At 44.9% G+C, this 25,817-nt stretch overlaps 2 protein-coding genes across 2 annotated transcripts in view; both read right to left on the bottom strand.

Annotated features, from left to right (window-relative positions):
- The window catches only part of ELOA (elongin A), a 52,003-nt gene extending 51,020 nt beyond the window's left edge, over positions 1-983 (bottom strand). The window contains exon 1 of the mRNA XM_040336978.1: positions 851-983. Coding sequence (XP_040192912.1) covers positions 851-970 — 120 coding nt within the window. The 5' untranslated portion in view covers positions 971-983. The remainder of the gene's footprint in view (positions 1-850) is intronic.
- A 4,956-nt stretch (positions 984-5,939) lies between these two features.
- RPL11 (ribosomal protein L11) lies at positions 5,940-22,746 on the bottom strand. Its single transcript, XM_040336977.1, has 6 exons — positions 22,643-22,746; positions 19,348-19,495; positions 17,701-17,807; positions 14,246-14,377; positions 8,907-9,017; positions 5,940-6,012 (listed from the first exon to the last, which is right to left on the bottom strand). Exons 1-6 carry the CDS (start codon positions 22,646-22,648, stop codon positions 5,983-5,985), a joined length of 534 nt encoding a protein of 177 aa, XP_040192911.1. The 5' UTR covers positions 22,649-22,746; the 3' UTR covers positions 5,940-5,982.
- Between the last annotated feature and the right edge of the window lie 3,071 nt (positions 22,747-25,817).

Below are 25,817 nucleotides of genomic sequence, written 5' to 3'. Positions count from 1 at the left end.
TTGAGGACTGGAGTTGGGAAACACTGAGCTAGAGCAATTGGAATACATGGAAAAAAACTGTGCATGCATTTTTGTGCAGAAAAAAAAAAAAGCGCACGGAACTGCGTCTGGTGTGAACTGGCTCCTATTCCTTTCTAGAGTTGGGCTTTGGACCTGCAACATCACTCAACTGTGTTCCAATGCAATCTGGTTGAGTTCACCCCCAAAGCAACACGTTGCTGTGCGTTAAATAAAACAGGACTAAGTAGTGTCTTTTTGGGCCGCGCTATGTGTCACATGTTAGCAGTCAACAAAAGATAAATAAGGGGTTGAGCAAAGCACTGCAAAGTAAATAAAATAGCATTACAGTGAACGCATGCCGCCGCCGCTGCATACAAGCACTATGGTGTGAATGAGCCCCAACACTTTAAATGAACCCAGAGAAATCAAACACTAGAGCCAGGATCTTCCAGTATAGATCAGGAGGATGATGGGAGCTGTCCCGAAGAAGACTAGTGTGTGTGTGCTAATAAAGTTTGATGAAGGTACTTTAGTAAGTAAAGCCCTCACCAGGTACAACAGAGAAGCTGTTTGGTCAGCCTGCAGCATATGGCCGGATCAGAGTCTCTATGCAATGACAAGTCTCCGGGCCTCCACACACACTGACAAGGGTGTAGTACCCCGCTCACACTATCCGGTAACAGCACACCATAGGCTGGAGTGTTCCGAGCTCCCCCTCCGATCACACAGTGTATCATCTGTACACACACACAGATCCTGATCACACGATACCTCATACACGCACGCTGTAGGCATCCTGCCCTGCTCTCCCTGCCTTTACTCACACCGCCATCCATATGCCAAATCTTACCTTCTTAGGCTCACCACTGGCCGAGAGTCTTGACTGCAGCTTCTCCACAACTTCCACCACGGATTCCGCCATCTTTAGTACTGGCAGGCAAGCGCACCGGAAGTTACATTTAATCCACATTCCCCAGCATCGCCAGCTATCCACGTTAATGGAACCGGAAATTGCGACGTGTTTGATCCTAGACGTACATGATGCCATATTTAGTGCTGGCAACCCGCCCCCTAGCCTTTTCATTGACATAAAGCGAACCTGTCAACCATTTTTAAAAACAGATGCTTTGGTAGTGAGTTTATTTACTTGATACCGGACTTAGACATGAATGTTCTCACAGCCAGTAACAGCGTTTCCAGGGAGGGAAAATTCGAACGCCTTTTGTAATGTAGAAGCAGTTTCATTCATTGCTAGCCAAGAAACAGATAACTTGTAGAACTACTTAGTCTCAATTTAATACTCCTGTGATCTTTTACCTCCTAGTCGTGAGCCAAGAGCAGTTTTAAGTGGCTAGCTGGCCAGCCAATCCCAGCACAAAGATCTGTTTAAGCACCTTTCAAGACTAGTCTCGCCTTAGAAAGTTATATAAAAAGTGAGGTTTTGCGGCAATTATCAGAACCCCAACATGAAGCTCAACATCCAAAAAATAAAATTTGAAATTTCTTTGAGTGACAAACTTCATGCATTACAGATTTTTGCACAATAATTTGCAAAACACTGCACTTTTTTTGTATTACTGAAAATTAATAGCACTTAAACATGTGTTTTGCAGTTGCCATTTGAGGTCATAGGCAGAATTGCTTAGGATTCTGCGCGAGATCCCAAAATTCCAAGTGTGAATAGAGCATGCAGATCATTGCACCCAGTTTGTGAATGGCACCTGCAAACTTTTCCTCTAGCTGTACAGATTGTTGCTTGAGGATTTAAAGGGGTTGTAAAAGGTACGATTTTTTCCCCTGAATAGTTACCTTAGTACAGTCCCTCCTTCGATTTTTGCTTTTTAATGTACTTGTGTCTTCTGAGAAATCCTCACTTCCTGTTCTTCTGTCTGTTACGCCACACAGTAATGCAAGGCTGTCTCCCTGGTGTGTCGTGCTCGCCCCCTCCCTTGGACTACAGAAGAGTCCGTACACCCACTAACAACTCCTTTTCGCCATCTGTAATGTAGAGAGCGGCCTGACTCTCCTGTAGACCAAGGGAGGGGGCGAGCACGACACTGCACACCAGGGAGAAAGCCTTGTGTGTAGTTACTGACAGAAGAACAGGAAGTGAAGATTTCTCAGAAGAAATAAAGGACATTTAAAAGCAAAATGGAAAAATTAGGTAAGTGAAGGAGGACTGCACTAAGGTAAAGGAAGCTATTTAGGAGAAATACAAAAATTGTACCTTTCCAACCTCTTTAACAAACAAGTGTGCCAGCTACCACACTTCTAGTACATTGAGAAATACAAGACATATCTGCAGCAGTGGCCAAACAGGATGGATCCCTGTGAATGAAGACAGCTGTGCAGGAGCAGCCCCACATAGCAATTGCAATTTAAATGCAACAGTGGCTGTGGGGAATGGTCCAGCACCAAGTTGCATCCTAAATACAGGCATACATGTGGCAAAAGGTGAACTTGGCCTATGACCTCTAAGGATTGACAAACACTGAGCATATTTTGCCAGCTTCCAATGAGCCATCCATGTCACTGAGTGGCCTTGTAGTAAAGGTAGGTGTAAAATCTCAACTGAACAGCTCCTGCATTCAATCAGATGTAGGCACTGCATTTTGAGCAGTCACGTATGGACAGAGGCATTTGTTAGATTCCTCCCCCTCCCAGCTAGCAGAAGAAAAAACAGTATTGGGCAGCTTAACACTGGCAGGAGTGCTGAATACCCAGTCCCCTGGGGCACAAAAGTTTACACCAGCCCCCTACATCATATCCGGATACCACAACATAGGGGCTTGCGGAAGAACCACAGCAGAGGACCAGGCATCCAACATATAAGCAGGTGGGAGTACTAAAGCTAGAGACTGTTATACTGGGTTCCTACTGGTGAACAGTCATTGCATGCCAGTCGCAGCACATTGCTGTGCAGGTCACAGTGTCTGTGTGATGCAAATTCAGCCATACAAACTGTATAGCTGAAATAGCATTAGCATCAAAATGGACCAGGACTTTTGGTCCGCACTGGAATCGTATGGGCGTTCACACCCATGCAACCACTTCCTGTACCATTGACAGTTTGCACCTCAAACCAATGGGGGGGTCATTAACTTTCTATTGACACCCACAAATGTTCACACTGGGCAGTGTGAACTGCAAGAGCAATGCAGAAGTCGCACAGGAAAAACGCACTGGTTCCCGCATCCTGTGTGAATTCAGCCTCCAAGCTGCATGGAAAAAAAAGAGTCCTCAATCCACATGGATGGATGAATCTCCACTGCCAGGTATTGCATTCAGACAGCACCAACACCTGCATAAATACTGAAAAAGGATGCAGTCCTGGTTTAAAAATCAGCTGAGCCAGGTAGAAATTGTATTAAAGCGGAGTTCCGGCCACAATTTCACTTTTTAAATATAAATACCCCTGTAATACACAAGCTTAATGTATTCTAGTAAAGTTGGTCTGTAAACTAAGGTCCGTTTTGTTAGGTTGTTACAGCATTTAGACACTTTATAAAATAGAAATTGACTGGGGCCATCTTAAGTGTGGGCATCATGAAGCCAGACTGTATGACTTCCTGGATTTCAGCCTTGCAGAGCTCGCACATGCTCAGTGCTGCACAAGCAGTGTCAGATCAGGTTTCAGCACCTGTGCTGTCCAAGTCACATGATTCTTTGAGACTGGGGAGTGCACAGACTCCTGGAAAGTTACACCCACTACATTCCCAGGAGTCTGTGCGGTGTAGGTTAGGAAGCATTAAGCACCTAGGTGCAGGAAGTGGGAAGATTAACTATTCTGCCTAGCAACAACACTTTGAAGGCATCTAAAAAAAAAAAAATTTCGTAAAGGACTAATGACATTTTTTTTAAAACTACTGATGTAATGTTATATTTATGGGTGGAACTCCACTTTAACAGGAGTTGAAAAGTTTAGGCTGTGTATGCGTGCTTTCATCTTGCCTTCTGGAACCCACCTCTCCTGCAGATAAGCTAGGGTGCAGCAGCTTTCTGAATACCTGACCAGTGGTTGCATCTGATGAATGCAGCCACTATTTGGCAGAGAATGTTTACCCGGCTCAGCCCAAATTCAGTAATGTATGCCTAGCCCAAGTTATCAGCAAGCTTTGCTCTTCAACATGTCAAGCATTCTATTTAGATGAGAATTGTGTATTTACAATAAAAGTCTACTCAAAAAAATAAAATTGAGGCAAGAGTTTTGCAGGGTATCTTTTCTGGAAAAACCCTTACCTGTGCCTCCTGGGAAAAAAAAAAAATTCTCTTCAATAGTGTACATTGTATGAAGCACACATGCAGTGCAGCATATCGTTCCCGCCATATGTTAGAACTAGGATAACCTTAAGTAGCCATGTGCAGCAGTTTTAAGTTGACACAAAATGTCAGCAAGGGTGTAGTGAATCTAGAAGACCAGGAGAAGATGGAGGCAGCTAGACTGATGAACAGGTCTGTCCTGTTAGCACTGGAAGGCAAACATCAAAAAAGTCTGCCAATAAAAAAAAGCATGAACATACTGCTTTAAGTATGCAGAGCAGGAGCTGGCTGCACTAGTTGGATTCCTGTTTCACAGCATAAGCCCTGGCAGACATTTCAAGAGATGAGACTTAAGAACGTTTCTATATTTCATCTTAATAGGAGTCAAAAAAGCTACCGTTTGGGGAAACACACCCCCGTCTGCCACAGGTATATACCCACAGATTAGCAAGATCTAATGCAGCTACCGCCATGACCCGGGTATCTTTCCTGCTGGCGATTCTTTATAAAGTAAATGTGATCTGAGCAGCTATGCAGCCACTCATTTTTACAAGTGTTGTGTTGGATACACCAAGTGAAAGGAACCATTGTCCCCCACCCCCTGTCAGAAACCAGAAGCAAAGAGGTTTGTCATTACAAGCCAGTTTTGACGTACAAGCCACTACTGGCTTATAAAGAAGCCAAACTTACCCATTAGGACTCTCCATAAAGACGATTGGAAAAAGTGCATGCCATAACAAGGGACAATGTTCATCCCTTGATAGCAATAAAGTTCCATGGAATTTTTTTTTTTTTTTTTACAAAATAGCATGTCCTGCATGCACACCACATATGGAGGCATCACCACACATTTCATAGTGAGAATAATAATTCTAGCACCATACCTCCTGTGTATTGGTAAAGGCTTTTAAAGCTTTGTCCATGATAAAAAAAATTATATATATATTAACAGCCACCATATTTTATTCTCCAAGAACTTTGCTTTCCAAAAAAAAAAAAAAAAAAAATTTATATATATATATATATATATATATATATATATATATATATATATATATATATATATATATATATATATATATATATATATATATATATATTTGGGGGGTTCCAAGTAATTTTCTAGCAGAAAAGTAAATTTTTACATGCATGTGAGAACGTCCGAATTGGCCAGATTGCAAGCATTTAAACAAAATAAAGCACTTTCTTTGCATTCTGTGCAGTTTAGGCCGTTACAAAAATGTTAATGTGGAAAGCCGGGCAAAAATATAATAAGCCCGATGAAAGGGCATGAGTAATTGAAGCTGAAAGTTACTGGTGGTTTGTGACATCTCGTATCATCAGGGAAAGGGACACAATAGCAACATGTGGCAGCCCTCTTGACAGAACTTGCACTTCTCAAGACCCGCAATTATTTATCCTATTCTCATCCCAGGTGGGAGACTGGTTACTATAACAAGCGCAACTCATAATTATGGTGCAGTCCCCAGGCATAGCTCACAACTGGTAGTTATTGACCTTGAAAGGTAAAATGTATGTTTCTACAAAACACATTTTTAAAATGTCATGATGTATACACATGTTTAAAAAATCCCAGATCAATAGATCATTTACCTTTTACATTAAAGATTATGACCATTTACAGAAAACAGGTTTAAATAAAAAAAGGACAACAGTAAGTTTTGTCAGAAATTTTATTGATTTTTTAGTAACTGAAGCAGCTCACTTTCCAGGGAGAATGATGCCATCATACTAGAAAAAGGAAAAAAAAACTGTTAGAATCAAGAACATGTTATATTATATATTTGCCAACAGAAAATCTAAAGTGTGGATATTAAAGGGTATACACCTCGTACCAATAGGAGACACTAAATAAACCTGTCATGTAAAATACAGGCTGCCATGAAAAATGGGAGCCACCTGGCTGTTTAACTGATGCTTTTGTTTAGCAGGAGTTGAATTCATAAATACTCATCAAATCACCACCTTCACACTGGTGCGAATTGTCATGCAATTTGACAGTTCCAAATCTGTGCTGCACCGATTAGAAAACATTCTGGCACTATTTTTTTGCAATTTCAGGTGTGAATTGCACAGGCATCTGCATGAAATTGCACAGGTGTCAGCAAGTCACACCAATATGTGGCTTTAAAATTGTGCCATGTCAAGTGAAATCGTGTGACCCAAGTCTGATTTTTGATTCCAAACTGAAGCAAAGTGCTGGAGGCAAGGTCATAATTACAGCTGCTGGCTTTTTCAAATGGTGCAACAAAGGTCAATTTGAACATTTCAGATAGCATTTTTACATTGGTCCAATCCCCCCAGGAAGCTGGAAATTGCTAGCTGTAGACACATCTACTTCAGTGATCATCACTTTCATCTGGGTTTGGTGTAGAGGCCAGCCTGGCACATTGTGAATACAGGCGGTCCCCTACTTCCAAACATCCGACTTACAAACGGAAGGAAACAGGAAGTTAGGAAATCTACTCCGAGGAAGGGAAATTCTCTCCTGCAAGTCAATATGGGATAAAGGTGTCTCCACTGATGCTTTATCACCAATCCTTGTTTTCCTAATAACCCCAAATTTTCAAAAATCCTATTGTCATTGGGACAGAAAGTGAGGTGAAATCTGCTGAACAGGGGCAGACAGCAAGACAAATGTTACAGGGGTGATAACCCTTCCCTATGTTATCCAAAAAGCTTAAAAATCGATTTTTACCTGTTCCAAATTACAAACAGATTCAACTTAACAAGTCCCCATCTTGTTTGTAACCCGGGACTGCCTGCCCAGGTGGTCAGCCAGTCAGGCACAGGTGTCAGAATACTTCGCATTTTGTGAATGAAAGCAAAAGATGCCCCAATTGGACGGAGGGGAGTGACATCACCACTCCACCTCATCCAAATCAGCCTCAGAATGCTTTTGCAGTCATCCAAAAAATAAAAAGCATTCTCTGACTAGTGCCTGTGCTGAGATGATGACCTCTGTTCACAATGCATCAGACCAGCCACTCATAGGACCCACTCCACTTGGAGACCACTGAAGTAGCTGACAAGAGGAAATCTGCCCAATGGGACCCAAATGGCAAAAGTACATCCCACAGGGGTTCTAGCCCTACTTAATGCTAGCCAAAATTAAAGTTACTTTATTCTACTTTATTCTACTTTAAACATAGTAATAAGGGGATGGAAAAAACAATTTTAAGCTGAAAACTAAGCAATGGCCAAGGTTGTTTTGGTGCACAATGAAAACTTGTGACTTTGTACAATAAAAAAAGGCAATCTTGAGCCACATGCTGGCTTGTATACAATTTGTGGGCAATTTAGTCAATGCAACACAAAGAAAACCCCAGGGTGCCTCTCCCTAGTTGAAAAAAATGCTGCACTAAAAAAAGGATACAAATTTAATAAACACAAACATAACCCATTAGCAATGCAGCTCACTACAACACAAGGGATGCATGTTGTACACTGCAGAGTTTTACCTCTACAGTGCTTCAGTAGGTCTTTCACAAAGCATGACAACAGAGTAGATGCAGAAAAGCACATGTCTTCCTGCATTACACCAATGTGAATGGGCTCTCAGAATAATATGTATGGCTAGCCTTGAAAGCGTGCAAACCTCAACAGTATTACTCTTGAAGCAGTCTATTAAAGCATGATTTAAGGAAACTAGTTCATAAGAGGGGTACACAACCCTTTATTGCAAAAGTCATGCCTAGCATTAAGGTAGCTCCCCACCTCTAGGGCCTGCATTGTTCTGACTAAATCTTAGTCAAGTGCAACAATTAAAAGATGCCAACATTGGAAATATATATTTAAAAAAGGGGAAACTTACAAACTTCACATTCCACCTATTCTCAGGCAGAACCACCAACAGAATTGGGCAAAGTTCTCAGTGACCAACATCCAAGTAAATATTTTTAATTTTATGTAGCACAAGTCATAATTATTGCTCAGGTTTCTATTTGGAAATACCTGAACATACTAGTAGGGAGATAAAATTTGAGTTCGTATTGTGACATTGCAAGCTATTGTGTACTGAATAGAATACGATTTAAAAAGGGGGACTTTTCACCTGACATGGGATTATTTAGAAGTAAATCCATTTAACTCCAGAGCCAAATAGCATGCCAATTATGTCAGAAAGATCAGTTGGGGAGCCCACAAGTAACCCTGCCTTTTTTTGGCACAGCTTTCAGAGTTACGTTCTTTAAAAAGTACCAGTTCAATATCCTATACATCAGTTTAAAGCAAGTTTTTTTTACTGTACACCATTTTCAAAAGCAGCCGTTTTCAGAGCCGATACTGATTTTTTTAAAGAAATACACAAAAAACACATAATGGGGTGCACCCTCCCCCCCTAAAAACCTCTTTAAAATTCAAAGCCTCCAACATGAACACAGGATGTACCATTTGTGTTTTGAAATTTACACAGAGCAATTTCAATAGACCCATGGGTGGGGGTGGAGTAGTGTCTACAATATTCATTTGAATGGGAGCCTAGAGCACCATCCACAGGCTGAAAAATGAAATTGCATATAAATATTTGACTAAATTTTAAAAAGAACTTTAGTGGAAACATTAGAAGATATATCAAAATGACTAATACTTTTAGTCTAAACTTGAAAAGCTCTACATCAATTTACCTTCTGCTGGAACCAACGCATGGCCTCCTCTTTGCCAATCCGATGCTTGGCACCAATGACACCAGTCTTGCGCTTTTTGTCAGCAATGCTGAAGCCTGGACGGCCAAGAACCTACAAGAGTAAAAACCACCGATTGTAAAACTAAAGTGGTGTACAAAAAAAGGCTTTGTATTAAAATAGAAAATGCAAAGACCAAAAGCCGAGACCAGGACCTAAAGCAACCAACCAGAATCTACCTTATTCTAGTCACATGCAATGGTTTCTAATCTAGGTCCTTTGGTACCCCATCAAGAGACCAAGCCATTGATATGGATTTGACACCTGCACAAAGTGAAGGAAATCATAGAAACATGACCTTTTGGGAGTACTTTGGTTGAAATCATGCACCGTTACTGAATTTAAATATTGAAGTTTCTTGGAAACTCATAAGACTTGAAGTATTCCTGCAAAAAGTAATGGCACTAGCCAATACTGAACAGGCTGAGGCAAAAGGAATTAAAGAATCAGGTAGCAATTTATACCTTTAGTCTTTTGTGGAGTGCCAATGACTGACAAAACTATGTGCATACTTGCTTTTAAGACCAATGGCACCTGGGGCTCTTCCATTGTTCCGAGTCCTAGCTTGTGCCAAACATGTTCTAGAACAGGGCTCACAATTTTAAGCTTTGAGCTACTAGTCAAACCTTAAAGGGTTGTAAACTCACCAAAAAAAACAAAAAACCTGCCAGACAAAGGCATAGTGATCTAGTATGCAGGAGCTGCCAGTAACTGTGCATCAGATGACACAGTGGCACGAACAAGCTGTTGCCTCAGTGCACATTTGCCAGTTAGATATCTAGGGTAGCTACAGGCAAGCCTCAGGCCTACCTGTAGTGAAATGCAGTTTGTAAGGGTTTACAACCATTTTAAGAGTTACTCGCCACCAGTTGCTTAACCCCCCAATTCCACATTTGTAATTAACAAAATTACACTTACGTTTTTTAAACAGGATTAAAGTTGGTCATTTTTGTAACTTAGTTCCCATGAGCACACAGTAGAGCCAGCCAGATCACAGTGGGGATCTCCAGCGCTGGCTGCTATCAAAGTCCCACCTCTTATGATAGACATCACTGCTTAAAATTTCCCGGCATTGGACCAGTGTATCAGAAGCCAGTCTAGGAAAAATAGATTTTGTTTGACAGTCCAGCGTTTCAGATCCAAGCTGTTACAGCGGGAGAACCCTGCTCTGATCTGGCCAGCTCCTCCCCAGTTTCCTGGCCAATCACTAGAACGGTTCCTATAATTAAGGGCCGTTCTAGAATATGCTGGGAGTTGTAGTTTTACAACAGATTAGAAACGAAGTTTGCCGATCACATACAAAATTAATTTCTGTCTACAGAGCACTTCAGCTCCCTGCCCATTGAAAGCTCAGACAAGCTGCATAAATGATTAACTTTGAATGGCTGCAGTAGAGAAGCCTGCAGATGAGATTCCAATTTGAATTTTATCTCCATCACAGGAGACTAGTCACTTCACTCAGTACATGCAAGGGTTAGAGTCGGTTCACACTGGGGCGGCCCCAGTCAGGCGACTCAGCCGTCTGACAAGTCGCGTCCCATTATATTCAATAGAACCGTTCTAATAGGAGCGACGCAAGTCGCTCCGACTTAGAAAAAAGTTCTTGTACAACTTTGGGGGCGACTTGCATTGACTTCTATACAGAAGTAATTTTGCAAGTCGCCTCTGAAGTAGTCTTCAGGACACCTTGCCAAGTTTCCCCCGAAGTCACCGGCTCTTGGGGTTTACAATCCACTTTAAACCTGGTCAGCAGATTCAATGTCAACATTTAACACCATTTAAAGTTGTATATGAAAGTTTACTACTTCCGAGTATATGGCACGCTTGCTTTTTTATAATAGACCAAAAAAATCTACCATTTTAAGCAGGATTGCAGTGGACAAATCCAACGCCAAATTACACTTTTTGGGGACCAGTGACATTACTACATTGATCAGCGCTATGAAAATGCACTAACCAATGTAAAAATGACAATGGCAGGGAAGGGGTTAATGGGGCAGAGCAAGGCGTGTGTTCCAACTTTAGGGGGGCATGGGCTAACTGGGACATGAGATCACTGGAAACAGAAGATCTCACATGACCCTTGTCAGAACAGGATATACTTATTACACTGGCAGATTCCCGTCCTGCCTACTAGGCAATCGCAGACAGTACAAGTATGGCAATTCACGGAGGACAGCCTACCTGCCGCAGTATAACAGCAGCTGGTCGACAAGTGGTCAAGCCACTAAAAAAAAAAGTAACTTCCCATGGTGCATTCAGACATCCAAAGGCTATGGTGTGCCACTGCCTACTTCAGTATTACATTCCACTAGAATTGCAATCTGAATGGACAAGTGTGTACTTCAGAATCCAAGCACAAGCGCTTACTTAGGTGGTCAACTTGTTTGCAAGAAATCTCTCCTGCAAATATGGAGTGACATTTCTTATATGCAGACTGCCTTAGGCTTTCAGCAAATTCTTCAATAGATAGCCAATAGGCACCAGAATGTGCGAACATAATGGATATAAAGGCTTGTGATGGTCTTGCAGCAAGGGAAAATATCAATTCAATGCACTCTAAAGTAGAAATACTAAGCAAAAAGCAAATGGGGCTACTAGGCTTAATACCATCACTTTCTGCTCATGGCAATTTGAAAATTTCAAATTATGTAAAATTTGCTAAATTACTTTGAACCCCTAAACATTTTCTAAAAGCAGAGGCCCTGAAGCATAAAATGGTGATTTTGCAATTTTCTATATCGCGCAAAAAAAATGCAAAGTCAGGGGTCGTCTTATACGCCGGTGACAGTCTCCGTGCTACGAGCGTCAATGATTTAAAAGCCGCTCCTTCTCAGAGTGTCCTGTGATAGGCGGAACACAAATCTTCCCAGCAGCGCCTCTGTTCCTCCTATCACAGATGCCTTCTCATCCTTGGATGAGAAGATGTCCGTGATAGGCGGAACACAGAACAGAGGCGTTGCTGGGAAAATTTGTGTTCCGCCTGTCACAGGACAGTCTGAAGAGAAGGCCCGGCTTTCAAATCATTGACGCTTGCAGCACGGAGACTGTCACGGCCTGGTAGTCGATTCAGAAAAACGTGAGTGATTGCACTGTTGGGATGGCACAGTGGGGGGTAAGTGATGTAATGGCACAGTGAGATTTGAAAAAGCCTGTTTGTCAGCGGTTCGGGCTACCCCTCAGCTTCCAGAAAGACTAGTAGGAAGGGGGTAGTCTTATATGGTGAGTATATCCCAAAACCAACATTTTTCCTGGAAAATTAGGGGGTAGTCTTATACGCCGGAAAATACAGTAATAGATTTGCATAACTGACTGCAACCTTTTCATTATGGTGACCAGACAAAATATGTAGATACTATAATTGGCAAGCTGGCTTTTCTTTTTGGTTGCATAGCCATTCTCTGGACATTAGCAGAAGATGGCAATAACCCATTAACCTAGTCCCTATTCAAATACAGGATCAACTACCAAACCATGCGCAAACTAGAAAAATAAACTACAAGTTAAAATGTCAAATTATTTTATGCATCTATGGTTGTCGCACTACTTTTACTGAAACACCACCTTCCTCTATGTGGATCAAAACGTTACCCAAACAGATTTGTTGGCTCTAAGATTTTGCAAGGGAACCCTGTACCGTGGGGGGAAAAAAAAAAATCTAGGCTGCCACTGCCGAGAACAGAATTAAACCCAAAAATCAAATTTAGCCGCTAGCGGGAGTTAGGACGAGTATTTTTTAGCTACCAAGTATGTGCTGATATGACAACAGGGCCTGGAGTGGAGGTGGAAGTGAGATTCCAGGTATATTTTAGTCTATAACCCCCCCCCCCCCATTTCTATTAATTATTAATTCTATTTATGTTTCAATCTGCCAGGGACGTCTATCTAAGGGCAGTGAATCTATTAAGCACTAGGTGACTAGTGTGGTGCAGGTGAGCCAGCAGGCTCGATGGACTTAGGCAGTCTGTCATCATGATTTTTGGATCAGTTCCAGGGACGTCTGACACTTTTGTGCCACCATGGTGCAAAGGCCTTGGGGTGGCTTGGTAGAGAAGCGTTGCAGGGAGAGGTCAACTGGAAGTGTGTAGATAACCCCCTCTTAATTTATATGATACCCTATAACTAGTGTGTGGTCCAGGGAGCGGGTCGGTTTAATCATGCGCCCAATAACTCCTCTTAGGAGGATAATGCCTTTTCAAGTTCTGCAACCCAGCAGGCAGGGCTCTGCTCACTCGTGTGGGCGGAGGCCTTGCCCCTGACCCGTTATCCGATTACTGCATCCTTTGGCTGATTTAACCGTTCTTCTGTGGATGTTTGTCATGCATGTTTTTATACTCTTTTTCTTATGGAATAACAAAAAAAGGGAATGATTGGTGCATTAATTGACATCTTTATCTCTAGCAAATGTATCTTGAGATGTATTGCCCTGTCAAAGATTTTATTTTTTGTAAAGATTGCAGCTTGTCATTCCTTAAAGGGGTTGTAAAGGTACAATTTTTTTCCCTAAATAACTTTTTTTTACCTTAGTGCAGTCCTCCTTCACTTACCTCATCCTTTCATTTTGCTTTTAAATGTTTTTTTCTTCTGAGAAATCCTCACTTCCTGTTCCGTCTAACTACACACCGTAATGTGAGGCTTTCTCCCTGGTGTGGAGTATCATGCTCGCCCCCTCCCTTGGACTACAGGACAGTCAGGACGCCCACTAACACACAGCTCCTTTAACTGCAACGTAGAGAGGTTCCTGACTATCCTCTAGTCCAAGGGAGGGGGCAAGCACGACACTACGACAGGGAGAAAGCCTTTTTTTTTTACTATGTGGCGTTAGAACAGAAGAAGTGAGGATTTCTCAGAAGAAATACGGACATTTAAAAGCAAAATCGAAGGATGAGGTAAGTGGAGGACTGCACTGGGGTAAAGGAAGCCATTAAGGGGGAGGGGGGGGGGGGAATGTGTACCTTTACAACCCCTGTAATGTGGTGTCTGCTGTCATATTTAAGGGCTCATCACCTAGTGATAAGATCAGCAACACTACCTGCCTAAGGGCATCTCCACGCTAGATGAAGGCGCAAGAGACCTTTAGGCAGCAAGCAGGGTCAATGTGGGGAGAATGTAGTATTAGAGGCACTAGCAGTTTTAGATGGACTATCCCTGCAGATAGGCTGAGAACGAGCTGGGTCACATGACAGCTTTGGGAAAAGGGACTTTTGAATGAAGACTAGTGCCATCATTCATAAACAAAAAGGGATAATGTAAACTGTTTTTTAAAGGACTACTATACATACCACATAGAAATCCAGCCCGTAGATTCCAATGCTTGGGTCATATTTAATCCCCAGATCAATGTGCTCCTGGATACCAAAGCCAAAGTTTCCTGTTTCAGAGAAGTTATTCTTCCTCAGCTCATATTCTCTGACCTGTATACAAAAAAAGTAACCAAATTAAGACTTTTAAAATACCATTTTAGACTCAAGTATAGCAAAGATAGCATAATAGTGAATTTTACAAAACCCACTATTCTATGATCTCTGCTTAGGGAATGGCAAAGCCCAAGTGAGCCGACAGTCTTGAACTAGCAAGAAGCATGCAAGGCAATGGCAACTACAGTGCCTGAGAAAGGCTGCAAGCAGGAAACCCTGTGTTAAAAATCCATTCAGGCTTTTTGGCTGTTACCAAGATGTGGATTGAGCAGGGAGAGCTGTGGAGATTCTAATTACTGGCAGTCGGCAGTACACTCGCTTCCTTGTGCCAACCCCATCCATGCCTTGGATTAATTTTCTTTTACCTGCGGTTTACTTCACTGTCATGGGTGTACATTTGCTGGTGTTAAAGTGGAGTTCCAGCCTTTTAATGTTTATTATTAAAAGTCAGCAGCTACAAAAAGTATAGCTGCTGACTTGACACTTGCCTGCTCCACAGTCCAGCAATGTGGCTGCATAGAGCATAGCGCCTCTACTCCGCCATTCACTCTGGGGCTCCCGGCCATTAGCGCTTTTGGCTTCACGGCCGGTAACACTGGGCATGCGCGAGTGGGGCTGCGCTCAGTGGACAGACGATCTTTTGTGGCCCGTCATGTGTCCAAGGAGATCGCCTAGAGCAGGGATATGCAATTAACGGACCTCCAGCTGTTGCCAAACTACAAGTCCCATGAGGCATAGCGAGACTCTGACAGCATCAAGCATGACACCCAGAGGCAGAGGCATGATGGGACTTTTAGTTTGGCAACAGCTGGAGGTCCGCTAATTGCATATCCCTGGCCTAGAGGGAAAGGCCACCGCCTAGGGGCAGAGGAGGAGTTGCCTGGGCGGAAGTAGGAAGTGGGACAGGAAGTCAAACTCCTAACAAAGCCCCCACTCCCCCTCAAAAAAATTACATACCAAATGTGGCACGTAAGGGAGCAAGGAGTGCTTAAAGCAGAAGTTTTGGGTGGAACTCCGCTTTAAAGTGATACTAAAGGTTCACATTTTTTTGGCCCTCAATGTCATCTTCTGGGGTTCCTCCCCACATCAGATAACCCACTAGGAGAAGAGATCTCCTGGGGGTTACCTTGCGGGTGCACTTCCGTGTCCAGCATTCATAACCACCAATGTATGACTTGGCCCCACCCCCTGACACCCACATCATTGGATTTGATTGACAGGAGCCAATGGCTGCGCTGCCATCAATCTAATCAATAGCCGAGAACCATGGGCAGAGAGACTGGGTACAAAAGGAGCGGTAACTGACAGAAGTAAAAACTGGAGGGTTTACAATTTTTTTTAATTTAATGGGATGTTTACACCAAGTTTCTCTTTATTATATTATAAATGTCAACCTGAGCAGGAGGAAGACCAAGCAGTGTGTAAACAGCATGTCTATGGGAGCACAGTCCTACTGGGAGACAAGCTGCATTTTCCTTATCTGTAAAAGGCAAGCCATGCAACTCTTGGTAAGTGCAGTTCAAGTGCGGTGCAGGGCACAAATTTTGAAGCCTTAATTTGGAAAAATCACAGGGAGATGTAAATTTGAGGCAATTCACCATTGGCTTTTCATTGCCATATCAAGATTAGTGGTGGAAACCTCTATCTCCTCCTGAATTTAGGACACATGATCACTTTGACATTTGGATTTTGTTATACATTTATTGCATTTGATATGATGTACTACATTTATAAGCATTTGGGGCATGACACCTTGCGAGCCCAGTGATTAGCCAATTTTTTGGTGGGGTGCCAGAATCAAGCTCTGACACTTTTTAAACATCATCCCTTGGATCATCCTCTAGCACCTTTAAATATCTACATACTTTTTCCACCAGGTCTAAAGGCATAGGTCCTCTTTTCCTTCAAGTGTTCTTCCCATGAATCCCTGTGGGGAGTAGGGTTACAGCATGGGAGATTGGCAGAGTATAGAAGTCATAGCTGCTTTTATTTTCAGCCACAGCAGGAGAATGCTAAAGTTTCACTATTTGCAGGCAGGTATTTTTTATTGCATAGTAGACATGCAATGTCTTATCTGCAATAAAGACACTTACCTGCCTGTTTGCAGGTAAGTTTGTTTACCTGGTATGTAAACTGAGCTACCCATGCAAGCTTTTTTGGGACCATTGTCATTTTCACAGCAAAAAGTGCTATAAAAATGCATTGATTACTGTGAAAATTACAATTGCAGTTTAGGAGTTAACCACTAGGGGCAATGTAGGGGTTAAGTGTGACCTCATATGTGTTTCTAACTGTAGGGGGCATGGCTGTAGGTGTGACGTCAGTGATGGTCTTTCCCTCTATCAGGGAACAGACAATCGCTGACATTGCCACAACGAAGAACGGGGAAGGCGGGACACCGGCGGCGATCAGGTTCTGCGGGTGCGGAGCGTCGACCGGGTCGCAAGCGCGCTGCTGGGCTTAAAGAGACATGTACAGGTACGTGATTGTGCACAGCCATGCCATTCTGCTGACGTATATCGGCATGAATGGGTCCTTAAGTGGTTAATTCATGACCCCTACCAAAAAAGGAATCAGGCTTTAAAGCGGTGGTTCACCCTCCTCAACATCATTATACCATTACATTCGGCATCGTAGCGCGAGCTACGGTATGCCGGTCTTAAATTTTTAATCCCCGTACTCACTGTGCTATCGATCATTGAAGATTCCGACTCCCGCGGGGAATGGGCGTGCCTATGGAGAGGGAGGATGATTGACGGCCGGCTCTGGCACGTCACGCTCCCCGGAGACAGCCGGAGTAGGTCTCGGCTCTTCACGGCGCCTGCGCACAGGCTATGCGCAGGCGCCGTGAAGAGCCAAGCCTATTTCGGCTATTTCCGGAGGAGCGTGACGTGCCAGGGCCGGCCGTCAATCACCTTCTCTCACCATAGGAACGCTCATTCCCCGGAATCTTCAATGATCCATAGCACAGTGAGTACGGGGATAAAAAATGTAAGACCGGCATACTGTAGCTCGCGCTACGATGCCGAATGTAATGGTATAATAAAAAAAATATATATATTTTTTTTTTAATAGGGTGAACCCCCGCTTTAAGCACCAGACACTTCCAATTACAGATTTTTGCCCTCCTAGAGATCTTCTAAAAAACATAACCACACTAAAACAATGATCAGGACAGCAGCAGAGAGGATGTCCGGCAAAGAGCTGAAAAGCCATGCTTCTGCAGCCCTAACAGCTGACATCCAAGTGAAATTCCAAAAGCTGCACTAAAGCACAACATATCAGGCTTATTTGAAATTTTGATATGATTTTTGCTTTACCTTAAGCCCTTTCTCCAAGATCTCTTCTGCTTTGGCTCCTCGGACAGTACAGTGAACTGCAATCTTTTCATTTCTCCTGATTCCAAAAGATCTCACGGTGTAACGAGCTGTAGAATAAATAAAAATTACACTGACCTGCAAGCCATCATAAATTCTTGTCCAAAAATCAGACAACTAAAAATCGGCCTGGCCACCAACATCACCTATATTACCAAGTCAGCTAAATTAAGCGATTATCTGACTGACTATTTTGGCGATTAGGCTGGGCGATTCCCACACTTAACAGGAAAAGCCTTTCAAAAAGACTTCAGTGTCTAATGCCACAAAAGAGGAGATCTACCATGTGAAACTTTGCATATTCCCTTTAACCGCTTAAGGACCAAGCCTGTTTTTCAGATTTGGTGTTTACAAGATTAAAACATAGTTACCGAGATATCCATCTTTAAAAAAAAATAGACGTCTATATACACAGTGAGCGGGCCTTAAAGCGGAGGTTCCATTACAAAAAAAAAAAAATTAAAAGTCAGCAGCTCCTAACACTGGAGCTGCCGACTTTTAATAAGGACACTTACCTGTCCTAGCCGCCAGCAATGTTGGCCCCCGCTGAGGCCGATCCTTGATCCTGGCAGCTCCAAGCACCAGCATCCACAGTAAGGGATACGGAGTGAAGCCGTACGGCTTCACTGCCCGTTTCCTACTGCGCATGCGCGAGCAGCGCTTTGTGAATGGGCCGGCAGCTTTCTGGGACACAGTTCCCAGAATGCAGCGCACCCCATTCACAAGAAGACACCGAGTGTAGGAGGAGGAAGAGAATCCACCGTGGAGGATGAAGAGGCAGATTTGGCACTTACGGATAGCAACAGCTATTTAGGGCAAGTAAAAAAATAAAAATAAAATTCCACCAAAAAATCTAAAAAAAACTCCACTTTAAGTGGTTAAAGTGGTTCGGTTCTAAAGGCAAACATTTTCTTTATTCTATGCTGTAAGACCAGCCCATCTTGATCCAACACGAGCAGGATTCCGGCGAAATCGGTGTGCAGTACCGCTTTTGGCCTGAGGTGCGGGGCACTGGAGCCAAGTGGCGCTGTTCAGAAGTTCACGGAAAGGCCCAAGGACAGTTCAGCTGACCTCTGGAAAACTCAGGAACAGAGTCTTTCCGAGGGGTCCTCTGGCCTTTCCAAGGCTTTCTGCCACCCCCCTACCTCTGGCCGCATACAGTTGAGATCCACCTGGACCGGAAGCTGGCTCAGCCTCTCAGCTGTGCAGCTGGGGGCCAGAGCCAGCCACTTCCTCCCCAGTCTGGCACTCCAGTAAGCACTGGAGTTGCAGAACAAAGTTGGCCACTACCAGTCACAGCTCTCTGCTCAGAGCAGAGGGGAGATTTGAGCGATCAGCAGTAATTGCTCAGCGCAGAGGTGGCAGGGGACACATGCAGCATCATATCGATGCTGCATCCACCTGGACACACAACTTTTTGGTAAACTCCAAACTTCTCTTAAGTATAGATAAAATGTTAACCACAGAATATAGCTCCCCCAACTAGACCAGGCCAACAGTATTGCACACCCAATGTGCAGCACTCCTGAGGAAGCAAAGCTTTGTTCTGCAATTAGCAAAACTGACCTCCCTGCAGAGCAAGTAGCTTACCTTTGGAGAAGACAGGTGTCTGCCCAGTGAGCTGCTCCAGCACTTTGGCCGCCCGGGTCAGTCTGTCACCACTCTCTCCAACACAGATATTGAGGCAGAGCTTGCGGATTCTCAGATCGCGCATAGGATTTTCTTTCTCTGATTTTTCCTAGGGAAGAGGATATCAGTGTTAAAAAAAATAAACCCTCAAATTATGGGATCATAAACAGAACTGAAAGCCAGCTTATATTTTAGCATGATCAATAAAGTGTTATAAAGCGGAGTTTCACTTGGTCGCAACTGCTAAATTTGGCACCAGGTGTGAAGACCACACACAACGATTACAGCAATCTACTAAATATGTGGCTCCTGTCTCCCCCCCTTCTGGGAGACACGATTGTTTCCTACTGCGCATGCACCAATCTGAAGCTGCAAGGCTTTACTTCCTGTAGTGAAGATGCCAATTCCTGCACCCAAAGCCGAAAAATCAGCTAGGGGTGCCGACAATGGGATAACCTGGACAGGTGAATGTCCTATTAAAGCTCAGCAGCTACAGTATTTGTATGTGCAGCGAGTGCTTGGCCGTGAAGCCGAAAGCTGTCACGGCCAGGTGCCCACAGTCACAAAGGAGGCGGAGAAGGTGGGAGAAGAGCGAAGCTCCGGGCAGCGATTCGCTGGACTGTGGAACAGGTAAATTTATGTTTATTAAAGTGTTAGTAAAGGAATTATTTTTTTGCTTTAAAAAAAAAAAAATACTAACATGTCATACTTACCTCCACTGTGCAGTTAACATATTTATCGGCCTATTGCATGCACCCACGTATAGCGTGCACCCCTGATCTGGACGTGAAATTCCTGAAATTTTTTTTTTATTACTTAGTTTTTGTGCCTTGCCCAGCGTCCATCGGCGGCCTTGTCCGGTGTCCGTCTGTGGCCTTCGTGGTGTCCTCCCTGCTTGTCCCGCACTGTCTGAGCCGATCCCCGCACTGTGTTTGAACGCCGCCATATACCGAGCACAGTACACTCGGCTTCTCGCATAACCGCGAGGGGAGCAGAGCATGGCAGAGTGTACTGCGCTCGGTATATGTCGGCGGCCGCGTTCAAACACAGCGCGGGAAGTGAGTATTGGCGTATATCGCGCACCCACGATTTTGCCCTGATTTTAAGGGCAAAAAAAGTGCGCAGTATACGCCGATAAATATGGTAGTTTTGCACAGAGTGGCCCCGATCCTATTCTGGGGTCCCTCGGCAGCTGTCCTCCCCACAATGACTGACCACAGTCATGCGAGAGCTTGCATGGTGGTGAGTAATTGCGGGCGCGCTCCCGTGATACAGCTAGCGGCCATAGCCGCTCACTATCACTCGGCCCCCGCCCCTCGGCACGCTGGATGTGATTGGCAGCAGCGCCAGCCAATGTCTGCGCTGCTCTCAATCCATCCGCTCTAGCCAATCAGTGGCCAGGCTGAGCGGTGAAAAGGCAGCATCTGCTGTTTTTTCCACCTTAATGCATTGATTGCATTAAGGTGAAAAAAAAAAATACTTTACAACTTTTTTTAAAAGCCAGCAGCTACACTTTGAAGCTGCTGACTTTTCATAAACAAAAAAAAGGCTGGAACTCCCCTTTAAGAAAATCCCTTTGCTCACCAAAACCAGTGTACCCATTAGAACATTTCTCTTTTCTAGAGAAAACTCAAAATGTTCTTTACATTGAATAATGGTAAAGAAAATAAATGGGGGGCCTTAACACCAGCAGACCACAAATAAAAAAAAAATTGACAGGTGTTCGAATCCCTCTACACACCCAAAACTAACAAGTTAGTTTTAGTTATACTTGAAGACAATTATAGAAATCACGTTCTCAGAGTAATCCAATTAAATCAGAACTTCCCCCAAAAGAAGTCCCGCTTCCCCCCCTCCCATATTTGGAATGTCTTGTGAGGGGAAGAGCAGGTAACCGATTTTGACAGGTACCTACGCCCATTGCTGCGGCAAACCAAGTGGAAATTCAACCCCCCCCATACTTCTGGGACATGTCACAGGAGACTGTGGGACCAATCACGGGGCATGGTTGGCAGTGAAGCCATGAGGAGTCAGTCGGCTTACCACAGTTAAAATGCCTGCGCCTGAATAACAAAGAGCTAGTTTTTGGGTGAAGTTATCACTGGATCCTGGGACAGGCATGTTCTTTCCTTTAAGTCCGCAGCTACAGTATTTGTAGCTGTCAACTTTTACAAGGTAAGCTCCTCTTTATTATGAAGAGTAAGCACCCATTCCCAGAAAACATTATGCCATGCACACTAACGCACAATTGCAATGCATTCTCCTGGGCATTTGCATTTCCTTGGAGATCACCCCTTTTCTTTGGGATTTTGTGCGTTTTTCACAACCCATGCAGTCCAAAATGTATCCCACTGCATCAGGCATCAATAGGCCTTAAAGCTGCAACAAAATAAAAAAATCAGACATTCCTAATAGGGTTAGAGGCTGCTGCATCCAGAGGAAGGGTCTGCTGCCAGCAACATGCAGACTGCAGTATGGGACAAGTCTGGTCATGTCCTGATCACATCTGCAATACAGGGGACCAGGAGAGCACAACCATCACAGCAAGTCAGGATATGAGACGTGGGCACAGCACATACTCTATAGGTGCCCTTTAGACACCATTATACGTCACATACATACAGCATAACTATACATGAGATCATTCGGTCTCCAATGGCATCTCTCGCATCTATGGTAGAGAACACCACATGATCGAAGAGGTTAGATTGCAGGCCTTCACTTCCTTCCAGACTAGCTGGCCAACAAGACAAAGTCTAGCTTGCAGCTGTAGAAGAAAGCAGCCATAGGGAGACATTGCTAGGAACAGTGTGATGAGAGGTGACATGTATAGGCACATACAGGGAGAAAGACTAAGCCCAGCAACCACTACAACCCCCTTCCTCACTGCCAGCCATAGGGAAGCATTGCTGGGTGCAGTGTCATGAGAGGTGACATGTATAGGCACATACAGGGAGAAAGACTAAGCCCAGCAACCACTACAACCCCCTTCCTCACTGCCAGCCATAGGGAAGCATTGCTGGGTGCAGTGTCATGAGAGGTGACATGTATAGACACATACAGGGAGATAGACACACTAGGCCCAGCCACCACTACAGCGCCCATTCCTCACTCCCAGCCACACAATAATGGGGCGCCTGAGGCCGGCAGGAGGCTATACAGCACTAACACAAAGCCGACCCGCCCGCCAATATCACAGCAGGAGGATTGCAGCGGATTAAAGCAGCCCGTATTCTCCGTCGCTGCGTACACTCACCGCCATGTTGGGAGAAGGGAAGAGATCGCGAGATTTCAGATTCTGACTTTTATACCGCGCTGTGACGTAAGGGCGCGAAATCCCTCTTCTCGTTAGCTCCCCGTAAGCACGTGATTGGCGGAAGTTCCTAAGGGTTGACAGGAAGCTGAATGGTGGAGGGATAGTTGTGGTATCCCAGCAACGCTGAGCGGAACGTTCCTTCAGGTGAATTGTCGGTATTGTTCCCCTATCGAGATGGTTCCTGTAAGGACTGCGCAGGTGCAATTCTTGCCGGTGACTTGTCCTTAAAGCGGAGGTTCACCCTAAATTTGGACTTTGGCTCAACTAAACTAGCAGGCAGAGACAATAATTAATCCATTGTTTTTTTTTTTTTATTGGCGATCCTTACCTTAGTCCGGCAGCAGTTTCTCCCCTGTCACTCAATATTCCCTGCGGGAGTGGGCGTTCCTAATCACAGTCTGTGATTAACGTGCTTCCAACCGGTGCATACTGCGCGTCACGAGTTGTCGAAAGAAGCCGAAAGTCGGTGCGGCTCTATACGGCGCATGCGCACTGACGTTCGGATTCTTTCGGCAACTCGTGACGCGCAGTATGCGCCGGTCAGAAGCACGTCAATCACAGCCTGTGATTAGGAACGCCCACTCCCGAGGGAAAGCCGGGGGCCGGAAATAACCCTATACAGGTATGTTGGGGAAAAAAAACACAAACAACAGCATACTGGCGGTCTCCTAGGTCGGTCCATGTATTATTAGATTTTTTTTTTAGGGTGAACCCCCGCTTTAAGGTTCCCCTAACGGGGAAGTTTCTACAAGGACTGCGCAGGCGCAAACTTGCCAACGGAAATCTCCGAACCTCGCCCGGTGATCTGCCAAGCTGGTTTTGGCTATCGTGAAAGTTCCTGCGCAGGCGCAATCTGATCTGCCGATATGGTTCCGGCTAACGGGAAAGTTCCTTCAAGGACTGCGCCGGCGCAAACTTGCCGACGGAAATCTCCGAACCTCGCCCAGTGATCTGCCAAGCTGGTTTCGGCTATCGTGAAAGTTCCTGCGCAGGCGCAATCTGATCTGCCGATATGGTTCCGGCTAACGGGAAAGTTCCTTCAAGGACTGCGCAGGCGCAAACTTGCAGACGGAAATCTCCGAACCTCGGCCGGCATCCAGGACGACGTGGATTTCGAGGAAAGTGGCCAGTCGGCCTCAAGTCCTCTCTCCGCTCGCTCGGCCTCCTGGCTCTTTTTTTAACATCCTCCAATTCACGGGGATGTTAAAGAATGAGCCTGGATGACGGCCGAGGTTCGGAAATTTCGGTCTGGAAAGTTTGCGCCTGCGCAGTCCTTGAAGGAACTTCCCCGTTAGGGGGACCTTAACCACGTGCCGCCCACCAATGACAGATTGACGGCGGCAAAGTGGTTGTAGAATCCTGACTGGACGTCATATGACGTCCTCAGGATTCTGAGCCGCTGCGCGCCCCCGGGGGCGCGCATCGCGGCGATCGTTGTTGCAGAGTGTCAGTCTGACACCCCGCAACACCGATCTCAGTAAAGAGTCTCTCACGGAGACTCTTTACCACGTGATCAGCCGTGTCCAATCACAGGTGATCACGATGTAAACAGGAAGAGCCGTTGATGGCTCTTCCTCACTCGCGTCTGACGATCGGCGGCTCTCCTGACAGGGGGGGGTTCGCGCTGATTGTTTATCAGCGCAGCCCCCCCTCGGATCGCCACATGGACCACCAGGGAAGCCCACCCTGGACCACCAGGGAAGAGCAGAAGGAAAAAAAAGGGGGGGGGGGGGGAAAGTCTGAAAAAAAAAAAAAAAAGTCTGAAAATAAAAAAAAGATGCCAATCAGTGCCCACTGACTGGCAACATAAGTAAATCAGTGCCGCCCCACAGTGTCCATCAGTGCCGCCCCACAGTGTCCATCAGTGCCACCCTACAGTGCCCATCAGTGCCACCCCACAGTGCCCATCAGTGCCACCCCACAGTGCCCATCTGTGCCGCCCATGAGTGCCCATCTGTGCCGCCTATGAGTGCCCAGTGCCGCCCATGAGTGCCCATCAGTGCTGCCCATGAGTGCCCATCAGTGCCACCCATGTGTGCCCATCAGTGCCGCCTATGTGTGCCCATCAGTGCCGCCTATGAGTGCCCATCAGTGCCGCACACCAGCGCCGCCAATCAGTGCCACCTCATCTGTGCCCGTCAGTACTACCTCATCGATGTCCATCAGTGCCATCTCATCGGTGCCCATCAGTGCCACCATATCAGTGCCCGTAATTGAAAGAGAAAACTTACTTATTTACAAAAAAATTACAGAAAAAAATAAAAACTTAATTTTTTTTCCAAATTTTCAGTCTTTTTTTAGTTGTTGCGCAAAAAAAAAAATCGCAGAGGTGATCAAATACCACCAAAAGAAAGCTCTATTTGTGGCGAAAAAAGGATGCCAATTTTGTTTGGGTACAGTGTAGCATGACCGCGCAATTGCCATTCAAAGTGCGACAGTGCTGAAAGCTGAAAATTGGCTTGGGCGGGAAGGTGCGTAAGTGCCCTGTATGGAAGTGGTTAAGGACAAGTCACCGGCATCCAGGCTCATTCTTTAACATCCCCGTGGATGGGAGAATGTTAAAAAAAGAGCCAGGAGGCCGAACGAGCCGTCTGACTGGCCACTTTCCTCGAAATCCACGTCGCCCTCGATGCCGGCCGAGGTTCGGAGATTTCCGTCGGCAAGTTTGCGCCTGCGCAGTCCTTGAAGGAACTTTCCCGTTAGCAGGAACCATCTCGGCAGATCAGATTGCGCCTGCGCAGGAACTTTCACGATAGCCGGAACCAGCTCGGCAGATCACCGGCGGCGCTGAACGTTCACAGTGGATGGTGGATAGGTTCTCCTGTGGAAGCCGGTAGATTATAATCGAGGCAGGCGCACGTTAACCACTTACAGACCGGAAGATTTTCCCGTTAATGACCAAGCCATTTTTTTTGCGACACGACACTGCATCGATTTAACCGGCAAGTGCGCGGTCGTGCAACGCTGTACCCGAACAAAATTTAAGTCCTTTTTTCCCCACAAATAGAGCTTTCTTTTGGTGGTATTTGATCACCTCTGCGTTTTTTATTTTTTGCGTTATAAACAAAAAAAAACAATATTTTTAACTTTTTGCTATAATAAATATCAACATAAA

The sequence above is a fragment of the Rana temporaria genome, chromosome 2 (genome assembly GCF_905171775.1).
Source record: "Rana temporaria chromosome 2, aRanTem1.1, whole genome shotgun sequence".
Classification (NCBI taxonomy): Eukaryota; Metazoa; Chordata; class Amphibia; order Anura; family Ranidae; genus Rana; species Rana temporaria.
The sequence above is the reverse complement of the archived record's forward strand: the minus strand, read 5'-3'. Positions and strand labels throughout refer to the sequence as shown.

Excerpts from the sequence above, each read along its gene's own strand:
- RPL11 (XM_040336977.1), bottom strand. Across the intron at positions 9,018-14,245 it reads ACGGGCTGGATTTCTATGTG|GTTCTTGGCCGTCCAGGCTT; the intron begins GTATGTATAGTA and ends TTACTCTTGTAG. Across the intron at positions 6,013-8,906 it reads TGCGTTGGTTCCAGCAGAAG|TATGATGGCATCATTCTCCC; the intron begins GTAAATTGATGT and ends TCCTTTTTCTAG.